Here is a 19,046-nt window from a genome sequence, read left to right on the forward strand (position 1 = left end):
CCGCAATACAACGAGAGACACGATAAAGTGATTTTGCAGCATGACAATGCTCGACCCCATGTTGCGAAAGTGGTCAAGACATACTTGGAAATGTTGAAATGGGAAATCCTACCCCACCCGCCGTATTGTCCAGACGTTGCTCCCTCTGACTATCACTTGTTTCGATCAATAGCACACGGCCTGGCTGACCAGCACTTCCGGTCTTATGAAGAAGTAAAAAATTGGATCGATTCGTGGATAGCCTCAAAAGATGACCAGTTTTTTCGACGGGATTCGTACGCTATCCGAAAGATGGGAGAAAGTAGTGGCCAGCAATGGACAATACTTTTGAATCATAAATGTATAACCAGTTTTTTACAATAAAGCTTCGAATTTCGGAAAAAAAACGGCGGAAGCAAAGTTGTACACCTAATACATACATACTGCATTACATGATAAATAAACGTATGTTAAAATATATATTTTTTTCTTCTAAAATTATTTTATCCTTAGTATCTTCGCTACTTCTTCTTCATATCTTCGTAGTATTGAATTAATCAATAAGAAAACGCGCTTGGCTATTTGTATTACGTTGATAAAAAAGAATATTATCACAATTAGTGTATAGATTATATTATTAAAAATTCATAAAAATATCATCATAATTAATTTCTAAGTCGTATCATTAAAAATCGTAAGTATCACATTTATTTAATAAAAATCGTGTGCAAAAGAAGAAAAGAAAAGAAAGTGCAACGGGAGGAAGAGAGAGCGCAAATAATATGTATAGGAGGAAGAGAAAGAACTGCATCCTACAATAGAAGAGAGAATAGGAGAGAGAGAGGACAATAGTTTAAAGTGAGAATGCAAAGGGTGAAAGAGAGAAGGAACAAATCTCTTTTCCTCTCTAATACGGACCCCGATGACACATTTCTCCTCATCAAACCCAGCATCTGTGACTTCGCCTTCCTCACCCGCGCGACACCACAGCCAGCTGCTGGTTGCTCTGTTCGTGAGTTAGAATCTTCCTTATCCTACTAATATATCAAACATATAAAGAATAATTTATCTAAATTAAACAAAGAATTCCATTAGAAAAGAGGTTATACCTATTCTTGAAAATATAAAATTTAGTTTTCCGAATAATTCGAATGCCACTTTGAATAAAAGGGCTCAAAGAGGAAGGACTCAATCATTTTGTTGTTGATCATCCTGATTTAATTACTAGAACGGAAAAAATTTTAGTTATATTAAAAACAGTTTCGGTCTCGTTAAAAAAATTAATGATATGCCATTACAAGAAAATTATCAAATTGTATCATTCAACATCACTTCTATGTATTAAACATTCCTAACGATTTAGCTTTAAAAATGTCTGGAAAGATGGGATTTGATATACAATAACACGACAATACCATTTCACGAATTTAAAATAGCAATTTCAATTATTCTGAAGTCTACTTTTTTAAATTAAATAATAAAATTTACGAACAAATATTCGGTCTGCTCATCTTCTGGAATGTCCTCTCTCTCCAATTCTAGCTAATATGATACAAAATTTGGAATGCAGCATATTTAAGATACTAACCACACATATTCCTCTCTATTATCGCTATGTTGATGTCATCAATATTGCAGCTCCAAACGAGCATATTAACACAATCCTATGCTTTTTTAATTTTTATGAATAAAGAATCAAATTTATGGTCGAATATGACGATGATGGAGTAATAAATTTTCTCGAATAAAATTGTTAATTGAAAATGAGAGAATTATTTTTGACAATTACAGAAAGTAATACAAATTCTGTAAGAAATTCATTTAAATTTCTTTTCTAATCCTGTTGAACACAAAAAGGGTGTTGTTATTGGGCAGTTGGATAGAATTCTATTCTTTTCCCATTCAAAATTTCATGAAAATAATATCATTTCCCTAATCAATTCTCCAAAATAATAGATATCCATCCGAATTTTTATTTACAATTATTAACAATAAGATCAAGGCGTTATCTTCCAAAAATAATTTTGAAAATATCAAGGAACATAAAGATATTGCCTACTCGGATTCCTCTAGGATTGTTAAAAAATATTTTGCCATTCCTTACTTCAATAAAATTTCTGAAAAATTTATCTATTACCAAAAAATTCGACTTCAACATAACTTATAAATCAATGAATAAATTCATTTAAACAGGCAAAGACAAAATCAAAATAGAAGAACACTAAAATGTTGTTTATAAAATTAACTGTCACGATTGCAATTACTCTTATGTAGGACAGACAAAAAGGAAACGTTTAATTATAAACACGTTTAAAAGAACACATAACGATTTAAAAAAAACCTATAAATTTTTTGTCTGTTATCTCTCGTCACAAATTTGATCATGCGATTGATTGGAGAAATGCTATTCGTAGCATTCTTGATTCAGAACAATCTTATTGTAAAAGGATAATTTCCGAGATGATACATATTAAACGACAAGAAAATGGTTTAAATAAACAAAGTGACATAGAACGCTTTTCTGAAATCTACCTATCAATCATTAAAACAATCCCCTCTACCCACATATAGAACTATCCTCTCCATTATCATTCTCTCTCCTTTCCTTTCACATTATATAAATTCTGTCACGAGCTAAGATCTTCCAAAAAATTTGTCAGCAGTGATTCTTACCATTTATTCAGATTGTTCTTGTTTTTTAAATTGTGTTATTTACTCCAAATTATATCTGTGAGGACTTGTATCAAAAAATATGTAGTAAGCGAGTGTTAATGTGAATTTGGATTGACTTTCATGAATATTTAATATATTGTAAAATTTAAATTATTAAAAAGCGTTTTCTCTTCTTTTAATTTTTAAATAGAATCTGGAAATTCCATATTACACGAAGTCATTTTTTACTTCCTTTAAAAAGGAATCATAAACGGAACAGATTAATTGCCAGAAGCATTAAAACAAATTTTTTCTTAGTTAATTCTCTGGACTTTATCTTAATCGATTAACTTGTACAAGCGATTGGAAAATTCTTTTATTATCTTATTGATCATTGTTTTTAATTTTGTATTTCTTCTATTCGTCATCTTGATACTGTATTATCATCTTTTTGATTAGCGATTTTTGCGATTTTTAATTAATTAATTTTTTTTGTAATTATTTATTTATCATCTTGATGATAGTCTTGACTGAAACGTCTGTTTTTTATAATAATATTAAATATATGATTTTTGTTTTAACGTCTGTTGTTGTGGCTATATGCTTCCTATTATTTATATTTGTATTATTGATTGAGCCCATCTTCAACCATTTAAATAATTATATATATATTTATACAAATATAAAAAAAAATTTATCATTATTGATATAAGCTATTTGTTTAGTATGGCTGAGTAAGAGTTTAGCTATGGAAGTTTAGCTATGAGTGTGTTGAGAAGAAGAAATAAAATTATTGGGTATTGGAGGCGAGGAAGGTGGTGCAGGCACATTGAGATAAGGACAGTTTAGAGGACGGTGTAAGGGGTGGTTCCCAGGGATGTAGACTATAACTATCCTGTCCCCTTCATTCGAGGGGAAAAATACAATCTAAAAAGTCCCAGTCGATCGGCATGGAATCGAGTTGATAAGAAAGAATTGGGAAGTGATCTAAGAGAGGAGGGAGAGGAAATCCTTCTTCGAGAAGAGGAGGGAGAGGGATTCGTTCCTCAAGAGGAGGAGGGGAATAATTCAGGATTTCCTGAATGGCGGGATCCATGATGAGAGGGAGAGGTGAGATCTAGTGGTTGCAAGTGATCGGAAACTGGCGAATATGAAGGTGAAGCTCGATCGGTTGCGGGACGATTATGCGATTCCGTCTATTCCTCCTCATGCAAGGGATTCCCCGTTTTTTAATAGATGTACGAACGCGTACGAACTATAACCGAAGGGTAAAATATATATATATATTTCCGTTAAGTATATAAGCGTATATATAGTATGTATATATATATATATATATATATATATTGTGTGTGTGTGTGTGTGTGTGTGTGTGTGTGTATGTGTGTGTGTGTGTGTGTGTGTGTGTGTGTGTGTGTATATTTATTTTTATTGGGGGGAGATGTATAGTTAAATCGGAAGGAATGGCAGGCCGATTTATTATTAGCTGGTTGGTCCACGAGATCTCAGATAAATATAGGTTGAAGTGCAGACTCGCTGTCTACGGAAGAGCGCCAGGAGGACAGTAGCCAGTGATTTATTGGGTGATTCCAATAATGGTGGTTGCCCACAATTTTTATGCACTAACAATACACGAACTGGCATGAACTTTCCGGGGTTCAGCGTGGGACTTTTTTGACTGAGGTAATACTAACCGACGTAAACTGAAGTAGACCGAAATAGATTTGGTACTGAGCGACGTGAACTAAGGTAAGCTGATTTCGTATCGGCGCTCTGTGCTTCCGCGAGATCTCTATTTATATCCCGAAAAAAAGGGCATAGTGCCCTTTGTCTAGATGCAATAGTTAGTTGTAATGTCACGCGAAATTTTTATAGCGTCCTATTGTTAATCTGAAGTGCATCGTAGAGGGGTTTCGAAAAGAAAAGAAATAATTTATTGTAATGTTGTGGAAATAAGTTTACAACAATTATTAAATAATTATTTGATTATTGACTGTAATTAATAATTAATATCTTACTAATTATGAATTACAATTTTTGTATGGCACCTGTTCGGGATAACATTCCGCGGATGTACTCCGAAATTTATGCGCGCAGCTTCTCCGCACACATTCACGCGAGTGTGATCGATACGTGATCGATATGTGACAAGAATCTAATCACTTCTTTTTGATGTTCGAATCATGCGAGTAATATTTTTTCTGAATTTTACTAGTGCGGTGATCGATGCGTTCGTGATTGTGATGTTGCATCGCTGCAACATTATTCGTCGAGGCGGGCAAGATTTCCTTTCGCGAAATGGACTGTCGTCCGCCAATTAGTAAGATTTCCGTATGAGAATCTTACACAGCATCACAATTCAAGATCTGCACTCCGAGTGTTCGACACGGCGTGCTAGCGCCATTGTCACGTGGTGAAAAATGTTCGAGATTCGTGCGATTAATTCTTACTCCTTAATTTCTTAATAAAATAAATTTGGTCGTTAATGATAACTTAATCGGTTCATCGACATTCTTTGATTCCCTATGAGATCTGTCCAGTTAGACGTTCGTTGTGAATGCGTACATTAATCTAGATTCGATATTGAATAGTATCATTATGTAATAGTCATTAATTAAAGAAAGTTAGCTGAGAACATAGCTCTTTTGAAATGAACTGTTCCACTTTGAGCCACTGCAGCTATCCAATAGAATTATAAAAGTAAACTTTTAAAATAAATTTTAAACACAAGATGTGAGAAACATTTTCCTTTATAAGATTGGTTATGTCTATTTTTCATCACAATACCTATTGATATTGCAAAAGAATATTTGAACGTTAATTTTCCAAAATGACAGCACGAAAGATGGCTCGCCATATTGGAAAACTTGAGGTTTTCAATAGAACATCAAACTGTAAGACATTCAAAAATTATCACTATTTTTTGAGAACATCTTTTTTTTGTGTATATTGTCTATATTGAAAGAAACATTTATTTTCCAGATCAATGGCAAGGATGTCACGAATAAGGAGCAGACCGAAAATCTATTCGCCAAAACAAAAAAAGTAGTGACTATTCTCATCAGTCGATGTGTATATCAAGTTCGTTTTTATTCTTATTATTACAATGTTTAAATTTAACACAATTTAATAAACATAAAAATATTGTATTAGGTGTACAACTTTGCTTCCGCCGTTTTCCTATAGATGGTTTTAGCGGTAAGTGGTGGTCGAAATAAATAGATCATAGACGTCATACAATAAACTTGGGCATCTGTCAACATAACCCCATAGAAACATTAGTCGATTTGTGTCTGCATCATAAAGTTATTCTCGATTGAAAATGTCAGTTTACGAGCCAAATTCTCGTCATTTGCGGGAGGTTTTAATTTTTTGCTTCAATATGAAGAAATCTACAGCTGAGGTTCATCGAATGCTCTCAAATACTTATGGTGAGGCCGCTATTAGAGAAAGAACGTGTCGTGAGTGGTTTCAATGCTTCAAGAACGGTGATTTTGATGTCCAAGATCATGCTCTGTATTTGGTGGGACCAGCTCGGCGTAGTGTATTATGAACCGACTAAAACAATCACAGGCGATCGGTATCGAACGCAATTGATGCGTTTGAGCATTGAAAGACAAACGGCCGCAATACAACGAGAGACACGATAAAGTGATTTTGCAGCATGACAATGTTCGACCCCATGTGGGTCGATTGCGAAAGTGGTCAAGACATACTTGGAAACGTTGAAATGGGAAGTCCTACCCCACCCGCCGTATTCTCCAGATGTTGCTCCCTCTAACTATCACTTGTTTCGATCAATGGCACACGGCCTGGCTGACCAGCACTTCCGATCTTATGAAGAAGTAAAAAATTGGATCGATTCGTTGATAGCCTCAAAAGATGACCAGTTTTTTCGACGCGGGATTCGTACGCTACCCGAAAGATGGGAGAAAGTAGTGGCCAGCAATACTTTGAATCATAAATGTATAACCAGTTTTTTACAATAAAGCCTCGAATTTCGAAAAAAAAACGGCGGAAGCAAAGTTGTACACCTAATATATGAAATAGAAAATACAAAGAAAATATTACAGAGATTTAAAAGCATTTCAAAACATTATGTTTCCTTTTTGAGTAAAAGATTTAACTTTTGTGTAATATAGATTGATTACGATACTTCCAAAAAATAATTATACTTTTCTTACATAAATAAAAGAACAAAAATATGGCTTTTTTTTTACATTATTAATTTACTTCTCTTATTTTAGGACGATGCATACGATGATAGACGCATCTATCATCAGGTGAGTCGAATTATTATACATAAAGCAATAAAAAAGCAATCGATTTTTGCGCATGGTATAGACATCTATTTATCATGAATCATGATTCTATTTCAGAATTCGCCATCACTTTCGCTCCAAAACCTGCCAGCATATCAGAATAGTATGATCGAGCAACTGATCCAGCAACAGCAACAACAAACAGAGGAACGTATTAAAAACAACGAGATAGACAACTACACCCTAAAAGTGCCTCCACTAGCTCACACTCAGCAGCAATCGCCGTTATCGCAACAACAACAATCTGTTAACAACTTTTCTACAAATTTATCGTCCACGTGCTCATTGCAGAGCTTACACAAATCCGCCGGCAAGAACTTGATCTTGTCAGAGCATCGTACAAAAGAATGCAATAAGCAATGGTCGCTGAAGGATTGTTTAAAGAGACTCGAGAATATATCCCTGTGTGATCAGCAATCGAGTCCACTAGAGGCAACACCGCTATCAGTGAAGCTCATTGAGGCGTACTCGAGTCATGTGTGGAGTGATTCCGAGCACATCTATGAAACAATACCAGAATCAGATAGCGAGCCAATCTATTCATCGCCATACGAGCACCATCAACAACATTGGACGCAGTATAACGGAACTATGCAGAACTATTTGAGCAACCAACAGAATCAGAAATGGCATTTCTCCTCAAAGAGCAATAGCTCCGGCGAAGAAAAAGATAGTTCAAGCGCTTACAACACCGGCGAATCCTGTCACAGTAATCCTTTAACTTTGCAGCTGCATGAGAGTGAGAAGGATCATTATAAGAGCACATTGATATTATCGTCGAAGACGCCACAGCAGCAGAAGATCGGTTGCAATTGTCCCCTGCTAGTAACACCAACCGCAACGTCCGCAGTGACAAAGCAATCATCGAAAAACATAAAGAACCAAAACATAAAAAAGAGCTTATCGTCATCGCATCATCACAGAGATCGCAACGAAACTTCATCGATGAACATCAACACTATGGCAGCCGATACTATGTACACGAATGTGGCAAATTTACAACAAACAATGATGCTCCAACAGCAACTATTCAAACAAGCACTCAACCGCAAAAACCTCATGACATCTAAAGAAATGTTCACAAGCAGTATGAAGAAACCCAAGTCGTATGGTAATTTTCAAGCACCAAATCTCACACAATACCAGTTCGTTGGTAGTCAACAAGTATGCACGTCTACTACTTGGATACCAACAGAAGACAAAAGCGAGGTGCAAATGGAATGGAAAGTGAAGAGAAGAGCGGACGGAACGAGGTACATTGCCAGACGGCCAGTTAGGAATCGGATACTTCGGAACAAAGCAATCAAGATAACAGAAGAAAGAGCTGGTCACATCATCGAAGATGATGCTATATCAGAAATGAAGGTAAATATTAATTGATAATAATCGATTTGAGTCTTTTTCCGAGCCAAATTTTTTGGAAATAGTAGACTTTTGTTTCTTCAAATTTCACATGTTTAAAATATAATCAGTACAAAAATCTTTAAGTATCATACTGAGGGAGAGAAAAAAAAGCTGGATGTATTAGGAGTGTGATTTAGTTTTAAGGATTTTTTTCTTAAAAATGATTCATTTAAACAACATATCACATAAACGTTTAATAATTGTTATACGACAATCAACATTTAATTTTCTAGTTCTACAGTGCTGGATTTTCGTTCAATAATACTTGCAAATCTGGATTTTCCAATTTTTGTCGTTAATATTGAAAGTACTTCGACAGAACCAATATACATATCTTAATTGATGAAGCAATCATCATAAATTTCTATTAGAATTCTATGATCTTCAGCCACCTTCTTCTAATTAAAAAACAAACGCATGTCGAAAATGTTCTTTAGGAAGATCCATTTTTTAAATGTATAAACACGACATTTACTGCGTCAATTGTTAGTAAACAACTAAATATCATGGAGTAACATTAAAGTATTAATTATATAAGAATAACTGTGATTGGAATGTTTTCAACAGCACTGACATTAATGCCATCTCTTAGAAAATCCATAAAACTAAATCACACTCCTAATAATATCACTGAATAAAATATAAAAAAAAGCAGATAATTTGTAAATAGAGTAGTTTGTCCGTAACACAAAATTATTTTTTGTTTGTGCGGAATCACTGTTGATATATAATAATATCTTTTCTTTTTCAAATACATTAGAACTACTTGGAAGCTTGGAAGCTACTTTGTCAAAAGCCAAAATTAAATGAATGATATTTTATAAAACTAACAATTTCTAAATTTATATTTTGTTTTTAATTATATAAAACAGTGTACATTCCTTTATGTATAATATGTATATCATAAAAATATTTGACAAGTCTTAGGTTTAACACAATGTTATTATTATTGTTACTGTTGTTATAAAAGCTCTTATTTCAATAGTTGCTGCTATACTGACATTATGTTGATGGATTATATTGTATTTGCCTTTCACCCTATCTTGTTCAACGCAATATGAAATGAATACTTACGGAGCGTATATAGACGTATATACATAGACGTTTTGAAAATACATAGATATTTGAAAAATGATTTTTCAGAACATAACTATAATATTCATTGTTTTCAGTGTAAAATTCTCTTTAATTTTCGTTATATAAAAGTTAAGAAATTTTTGTTTAAATAGGGTGGGGAACAAAATAAATAATTAAAAAAAATTTAATTAGTTAATTACAATAGTTGTAAAGTACTCATGAAATCATTCAATTTTCATTCTGAAAATTTTTTTCTATCTCTTTTGACGATATTCGCTTCAAAAGAAAAAAACCATTTTTTTTAAAGGGGTATTTCCCCTAAACTTATAATTCCGCACGAACAAAAAATAGTTTTATATTACGGATGAACTATTCTACTTGCACACAGTTTCATTTTTTGAATTTTTGAGTTGTCTAATGTCCATTGTCAGTGCACATTAGAGCCATCGTACATAATTTGACGTAAAGATATACATAATAATAAATGTCTTTGTGAAGATAAACATTTATGTCTATCTTCTAAGTTGAGACTCCTCAACTTTAAAAATTGGAAATTTCAATAACAGTACTACTTACACACGCAATAGTTCTACAGTTCCTATATATAGATAGATTTTATAAATAGTTCTACAGTTCCTATATATAGATAGGTTTTATAAATAGTTCCGTTTTAGGCCAAAAATTTTAAAAAACAAAAATATGCAGTATTAACTTCACGTAGCACCGCAAGATTCGAAAAGTCAATTTCTTTGACGAAATCTTAAAGTACTCGAAGAGTACTAAAATTCCTGATCGATTATAACAATAATTCCATTAAATATTTTAAAATAAATTTTAAAAATAAGAGCTAGCAACTCAAGTTAAAAAAAAATTAATTTTTTTTGCATTCGATTTTTGTATTCGAAAAATTACACAGTTCCTGACAAATTTTATTGACACTATCGGAAATTTTAATATGTTTAAACAATATTTAATCCTTGACACCGCACATCAAGAGTAAAATATCTCTAAACTAGTACTCTAAGCTAGTACTGGCTGACTTTTCGGCTTCTTCCGATAGTACTACAAAAGTTCCGAAGACTTATGCTGGTTTCAACAGCAGTATTCACCCTTAAATATTCAAATCCATCTCTGTTAAATGATCGAAATGATCTGAGAAAAATCATCTCAATAAATCATCAAGAATATTACACAAATACATTATATAAAAAATTATAACTTTTTTAAGCAAAAAAATTCGTTTCTCAAACATTATCATGATTAATATTTTTTTTAAATGTTAAAATTAAATTTACAACGTAATTGTTTCATTTTCTTAAAGGATGAAATTAAATTGTGTAATTTTTTAATATAGTTGAATTAATACTATTGATTTGATAACATTCAAATATGGTTCGTGTATTATTTTAAACCAGAGTAATCATCGTGTGTCTTTTTTGAAGCGTGACCATGAAGTGTTAAACAATTTTATTCTGTGTATTGTTATCGCATCACAAAAGTACCTCACATATCAAGTTTTCACAAAAATTTCGTTTGTGCCGCCAGCATTTGCGTAACCTGAAGTATACCGCGAGGTGGTTGCACGATCGGATTTGAACCCCATGTGTACGTATGCGTGTGTGAGTGAGTATGTGCGTTGTATGTATCTTCTCATGCGCGCGTGCGTGTGTGGATAGAATTTATGCATTACTTCTATTTGTATTAGCATATGTATAATATTTCTTAACACAATATATGTATAATATATATTATATATTATATACACAATTATCGGATGTTGAAATAAAATATCATAGTTTAAAATGTGTGAAGTCACATCTTGATTGGGGTTACTAATACGCTTCTTTTTCAGATCATCGTATTCGTGGCAATGGATGTCTGTATATGCTAAGGCTGTGTAATGTCCGCTGAAATCGTTATGTTGTGTATAGTTCACTAATCCTGTCAGAATATAATATAGCTTAATCCGCTGTTTGCTCATAAGTGGCATTAGTGAAATACAAAGCTACCCTGAGCACACAATATATTTTTTTTATGTGTTTGATATCTGTCAACATTAACCACATCATCAGCAATTTCATACAACATACATTTTTTCTTTCGTAATCATGTCTAGTTTTTTGTTAAAAAAAAAAGCGGGAAGCTTTGCTTTTCTGTTTCAATTTGAAGAAATCGGCTGCCGAATCGCATTGAATACTTGTGAAGGCCTATGGCGACAATGCTTTATCGGAAACAACGCATTGGTTTCGCCGGTTTAATGACGACAATTTTGACCTGAGTGACAAGAAGCGTGAAAATCGGCCCAGGAAGGTTGAGGACTGTCAATTGCAGGCTCTTTTGGACGAGGACGATACTCAATCGCAAAAAATGCTTTCCGAGCAATTGGATGTTTCTCAAGCAGCCATTTCCATGCGGCTACATGCCATGGGGAAGGTTCAAAAGATCGGAAAATGGGTACCGCATGAACTGAACGATAGGCAGATGGAACGACGTCAAAACATATACCAAATTCTGCTTGCCAGACAAAAAAGAAAGTCGTTCCTGCAGTCGGATTGTGACAGGCGATGAAAAGTGGATCTATTTTCAGAATCCTAAACGCAAGAAATCTTGGGTTGATCTCGCCCAACTATCAACATCTTCCTCAAAACCAAATCGCTTCGGACGGAAGACGATACTGCGTTTAGTGGGATCAGGAGGGTGTCATCTACTACGAGCTGTTAAAACCTGGTGAAACTGTTAATGCTCACCGCTACCACCAACAACTGATCAAATTGCACCATGCTCTGCGTGGAAAAAAGGCTGCATTATCAGAAAAGACATAATAATCTGATTTTCCTCCATGACAACGCACCATCGCACACGTCAACAATGGTCCAAAACTACTTGGAGACACTCAACTGGGAAGTGCTACCCTATCCCGCTTACTCACCAGATCTGGCACCTTCTGACTATCACTTGTTTTCGTCGATGGACCACGCACTCGCTGAGCGGCATTTCGCTTCTTACGAAGACGTCCGAAAATGGCTTGATGAGTGGTTTGCCTCGAAAGATGAGGAATTTTTTTGGCGCGGTATACACAAATTGCCAGAAAGATGGGAAAAATGTATAGTTAGCGAGGGCAAGTACTTTGAATAAATTTGTTTTTGCTTCCTAGGAAAAAGAAATGTATTTTTCTGACTAAAAAACAGCGGATTTAACACCTGGTATATTATTTAATGTTACAGTTTTTGCAATGGAAATCAAACTGTGTTTCATGTTCTGTTGAATATATGTTTTATCTGTAAATATAGATGTGTTTATTATTATATGCTTGTCGCAAGTTACAATAGTTTCCGTTAGTGCACCACATGTATAACATTTACATGATATATTAGGTGTACAACTTTGCTTCCGCCGTTTTTTTCCGAAATTCGCTTTATTGTAAAAAACTGGTTATACATTTATGATTCAAAGTATTGTCCATTGCTGGCCACTACTTTCTCCCATCTTTCGGGTAGCGTATGAATCCCGCGTCGAAAAAACTGATCATCTTTTGAGGCTATCCACGAATCGATCCAATTTTTTACTTCTTCATAAGACCGGAAGTGCTGGTCAGCCAGGCCGTGTGCCATTGATCGAAACAAGTGATAGTCAGAGGGAGCAACATCTGGAGAATACGGCGGGTGGGGTAGGACTTCCCATTTCAACGTTTCCAAGTATGTCTTGACCACTTTCGCAATCGATTTTGCAGCATGACAATGTTCGACCCACATGGGGTCGAACATTGTCATGCTACAAAATCACTTTATCGTGTCTCTCGTTGTATTGCGGCCGTTTGTCTTTCAATGCTCAAACGCATCAATTGCGTTCGATACTGATCGCCTGTGATTGTTTTAGTCGGTTTTAACAGTTCATAATACACTATGCCGAGCTGGTCCCACCAAATACAGAGCATGACCTTGGACGTCAAAATCGTTCTGAAGCGTTGAAACTACACACGACACGTTCTTTCTCTAATAGCGGCCTCACCATAAGTATTTGAGAGCATTCGATGAGCCTCAGCCGCAGATTTCTTCATATTGAAGCAAAAAATTAAAACCTCCCGCAAATGACGAGAATTTGGCTCGTAAACTGACATTTTCAATCGAGAATAACTTTATGATGCAGACACAAATCGACTAATATTTCTATGGGGTTATGTTGACAGATGCCCAAGTTTATTGTATGACGTCTATGATCTATTTATTTCGATCACCACTTACCGCTAAAATCATCTATATGAAAACGGCGGAAACAAAGTTGTACACCTAATATTTTTTATATCGTCAATAGCACGTTGCACAAACGTTATGTACAAACCTTCCTGAAGAAGTATATCTATATTGATACGTTACTGTTTGACGCGAATACATATCACCGCATGAGCAAGATCTAGTGAACGTACAACTAGATTCATTTGTAAATGTTCCGTTAGGTAGTCGGTATTACAGTTAACGTCTAATTTTTTAATACCACTCGTATAATTTTTAATCGTGTTTAAAAAAGTGACAAATCTTTCAAGATTAAAGCTCGTTTGTCATAATGTGTTGAGAATATTCTTCCATTTTCTAAAATGGATCGGACCAATTGAAAAATATCTTCAAATGACAATTTCATTCTGGTATGCTGCATGCGTTGCAATTCCATTGGTAACAAGCTGCAGTATCGAATCAAAAGCGCATGTTTCATGTACAGTCATTACTAACTGTCCTTGCTTAACCGGTTTGCTTTTACTATCATTTATTAAAAGAGGCAAATTAAATTGATTAATTTTGTGTTTTTCAAATATTCTCATTCTGGACATTTATCAAGATATGTTGGTTTAGAGTATACGTTTTACAGTATATTTTAAATATAGATTTGGGAATTTATTGTAAATTGTCATCATTCTTCGAAAATTCTTGCCAAACCGTGCCACTTTTCATGGGCATTCCAAATATAACTGTCCTCATTTGCATTGTCTAATTCGAGTCCATATATTAAATTTACTTTACTTAAATCTCTATCTACGGCACACATGGAAATTTTATTTTTATTGAAATATCTGATGATATGTCTGTTATATTATTTTTGAAGTTTTCAAGAGATTGTTTGAAATTTGTTTCATCATTATCTTCGGATTCCATATCACTTCTATCTGTGCTATTTATAGAAAACTTTTGATTGCATGCATCGACTTCAATCGAACTTTTATCATACATCGTGTTTTGCTTGTTTGATTGCACTGATGTATCTTTTGAAAGCTCGATGTTTCAAATCACAAAATTCCGCTTCAACTGAAGAGGAAGATGCAATATCATTGAATCTTTTGAAATATGGGCGCATTATGCCTGTCCATATTGATAGATAGTAATAGACGCGTTTTTAATTTAAATGGTTCATAAATTCGAGATTGTAATATGCATTTATAATTTTACCATAGTCTGATTCGTCAGCCATTTTTTTTTGCGGAATCTAAACTTGAATTGTTCCACTCCATCCAATTAACATTATCAGAATTAAATTTAGTATTATCAGAACAAGGTTCAATCACTTGACTTTCATCATCTATTATTATATATTATTATCATCGTTAATAAATGATTCTATTTTAATATTAATAGGTGTACAACTTTGCTTCCGCCGTTTTCCTATATGGCTTTAGCGGTAATAAGTGGTGGTCGAAATAAATAGATCATAGACGTCATACAATAAACTTGGGCATCTGTCAACATAACCCCATAGAAACGTTAGTCGATTTGTGTCTGCATCATAAAGTTATTCTCGATTGAAAATGTCAGTTTACGAGCCAAATTCTCGTCATTTGCGGGAGGTTTTAATTTTTTGCTTCAATATGAAGAAATCTGCGGCTGAAGCTCATCGAATGCTCTCAAATACTTATGGTGAGGCCGCTATTAGAGAAAGAACGTGTCGTGAGTGGTTTCAACGCTTCAAGAACGGTGATTTTGACGTCCAAGATCATGCTCTGTATTTGGTGGGACCAGTTCGGCGTAATGTATTATGAACTGTTAAAACCGATTGAAACAACACACAGGCGATCGGTATCAAACGCAATTGATGCGTTTGAGCCGAGCATTGAAAGACAAACGGCTGTAATACAACGAGAGACACGATAAAGTGATTTTGCAGCATGAATGCTCGACCTCATGTTACGAAAATGGTCAAGACATACTTGGAAACGTTGAAATTGGAAGTCCTACTCCACCCGCCGTATTCTCCAGACGTTGCTCCCTCTGACTATCACTTGTTTCGATCAATGGCACACGGCCTGGTTGACCAGCATTTCCGGTCTTATGAAGAAGTAAAAAATTGGATCGATTCGTGGATAGCCTCAAAAGATGACCAGTTTTTTCGACGCGGGATTTGTACGCTACCCGAAAGATGAGAGAAAGTAGTGGCCAGCGATGGACAATACTTTGAATCATAAATGTATAACCAGTTTTTTATAATAAAGCCTCGAATTTCGGAAAAAAAACGGCGGAAGCAAACTTGTACATCTAATAATATTACCTTTTATTATATTATTTAAATATTGCATGCGTTCGTCCAACATCACTGGTTTTCCATTTGTCACGCAACTTATGGTTGTATTCAATGTTACGCTTAATAGCTACGCTTATTAGCGATTATCAGATATTCAACTTCTTTAAAAGAATCCATTAAATATGAACTGACTAAAGCAACGAAAATTAAAGACACGCACTAACATTTTGTCTTTTCCTTTCAAACATTTTCATCTAGCTACCATTTTAATCAGATGACTGATATCTAATCTGATATAGCAAGGCAGAGGCACGTTAATATTTTCTAAAATTAAAATATTATATCATTTTTGTAAACAGTCTCGAAAATCGACGCATTTTGCAAAAACATCCGAGACAGTAATTAAAAAGCCCATCCAAAATCAGTTAGACTGTGTAGAATGGGAATATTTCTGGCAATAATATTAAATATAAAAAGAAAACTATCATTAAAGCTCTGTGATCGGCTAAGATCATCTGAAATATTGTATACTGTCCTCTCTGTCAACTAAAACGTATTGGTATAAGAATAACGGCGAATCTTGCGATGATTCGTATTATTCCACCTGTGACGTCAATAGTTAAAAATATTTCTGGATCCCTTTTACATCGTGCAATGTATAAAAGTTATTGTTCTGGAGTCCAATATATACAATAAAGTGACAATCAATATTAATTATTGATCTTATATACTTTTTATATACGCATTTTACATGATTTAGAAGATTTAATACAGGATTGGTAATCATTAAATCATGCTGCTTCTACAGCTTTTCTTCTTTATGTATGATAAAACTGCGGAGATAAGTAGTATCGGAAGACTTCTATCCCGGAACTTCTTAAATTTATGTTGTGGCAACAACATAAATTAGATTGCGTTTTCAAATTTAAAAAACATAACGTCCATTTTAGGAATGAAGCGCATTGTTGTAAATATTTTCGAGGTATTTGTATCGAATGTGCAGCATCCTTCGATTGTACGTTATTAAGAATACTAAGCGAAAATTCAGACGTCAGATTTTTAAATGCGTGGCAAAAAATATATTTTCCAAGTAACATATGAAAAATAAAACTTAAGGAAAAAACGGCTGCAGTAGCAAATACGATGATTAAACAACTTAAAGAGACTATAATATATCGACGAGAAGAAGCTAAACATTTCCATTAAGGAGTTCGACCGTAAGATTCGCCGTTATTCTTATACCAATGCGTTTTAGTTAGTAAAGAGGGCATACACACATACACACACACACATACACACACACACGCGCGCGCGCGCGCATGAGAAGACACATATAACGCACACACCTCACTCACACACGCACACGTACACATGGGGTTCAAATCCGACCATGCAACCTCCTCGCGATGTACCTCGGATTACGCAAATGCCGGCGGCAAACGAAATTTTTGTAAAAACTTCATATGAGATACTTTGTTCTTGTGATACGATAACAACACATACAGAATAAAAAATTGTTTAACATTTCATCACGCTTCACACGATAATTACTCTGGTTTAAAATGATACACGAATTATATTTGAAATGTTACCAAATCAATAGGATAGTTCAACTATATTAAAGAAATCATACTATTTAATTTCATCCTTTAAGAAAAAGAAATGACGTTGTAATGAAAATTTAATAGTAATATTTAAAAAGAATATTAAACATGATAATGTTTTGGAAACGAATTCTTTTGCTTAAAAAAATTATAACTTTTTATATTCATAATATTTTTGTATCAGTCTAATTCTCTTGAGATGATTTCGCTCGGAAATGATTTCGCTCATTTCGATCATTCAGCAGGGAATAATTTGAACATTTAATTGTGAATACTGCTGTTGAAACCTACATAAATCTTCAGAACTGTTATAGTACTGGGAAAAGCTGAAAAATTAACCAGCACTGGCTGTTTAGAGGTACTTTATTACCTTGACGTACGGTGCCAGCGCAAGGATTAAAAATTGTTTAAACACATTAAAATGGCCGGTCACTAAAACTTGTCAGGAACTGTGTAACTTTTCGAATACAAAAAAATGGCGCAAAAAAAATTAATTTTTTTTAAACTTAAAGTACTAGCTTTTATTTTAAAAATTTATTTAAAAACATTTAATGACCAGAAATGTTATTGTATCGATCAGCAACTCTTTTATTTAGTACTTAATTTAGTACTCTTCGAATATTTTAAAATTCCGTCAAAAAAATTGATTTTCTCGAATCTTGCGATGCCACGAGAAGTTAGCATCGCATATTTTTATTTTTTATAATTTTTGGCTTAAATCAACGAAACTGTTTATAAAACTTATCAGGAACTATATAATTGTTGTGGATGCAAGCAATACTGTTATTAAAATTTTCGATTTTTAAATTTGAGGTGCTAACTTCACATAATAAACTTATTGTTAGTAGAACAGTATATTGTAATATGAATACACAATGAATAAAAAGCAATGCTTGTACTGGCAGTTAGATCTTAAATAATTTTAAATAATTTTATGTGAATTTATATACAATGTTATGAGTACGTCTCTCAAATTGCCGAACGGGTTTTTGCGGAATTACAAGGGACATTTCATAACCGATTCTAGCACCGATTTGATTCTCCATGAAATATGTTTTTAAACACAAAAATTTAAGAGACTCATATTTTCTTACGTGTGCTAACTCATATTTAAGATGGGAAACTCTTTTGAAAAAAGACAATGTTTCCCTTTTGAATCGAATATCATCGGAAACATAAAAGATGGAAATTAAATTTTTTAAACAAAATTTATACGATTTCAAAAGTATTTTAAAATGAAAAAAAATTTTTCTTAATTTTTTTATTCAACAATGTATCTCCACTGCAGTTTTTTTCAAATTTTTCAAATTTCTTTTAACAAATTTAAGATTATTTTTTCCAAATTTAATCATATATAATAAAGTTATATTACTACATATCAGTAACATAGCCGATTCTAACTCACTATGTGTTAGTATATGCGTATATGCGGTGTGTGTGTGTGTGTGTGTGTGTGTGTGTGTGTGTGTGTGTGTGTGTGTGTGTGTGTGTGTGTGTGTGTGTGTGT

General features: G+C 33.8%; 1 protein-coding gene across 1 annotated transcript in view; it reads left to right on the forward strand.

The window, feature by feature from the left end:
- LOC105624695 (PDZ domain-containing protein 4) overlaps positions 1 to 19,046 on the forward strand; it is a 197,330-nt gene that overhangs the window by 158,213 nt on the left and 20,071 nt on the right. Inside the window, exons 4-6 of the mRNA XM_012206049.1 lie at positions 5,614 to 5,712; positions 6,879 to 6,914; positions 7,011 to 8,318. Coding sequence (XP_012061439.1) covers positions 5,614 to 5,712; positions 6,879 to 6,914; positions 7,011 to 8,318 — 1,443 coding nt within the window. The remainder of the gene's footprint in view (positions 1 to 5,613; positions 5,713 to 6,878; positions 6,915 to 7,010; positions 8,319 to 19,046) is intronic.

This window comes from Atta cephalotes (assembly GCF_000143395.1).
Source record: "Atta cephalotes unplaced genomic scaffold scaffold00085, whole genome shotgun sequence".
Taxonomy (NCBI): domain Eukaryota; kingdom Metazoa; phylum Arthropoda; class Insecta; order Hymenoptera; family Formicidae; genus Atta; species Atta cephalotes.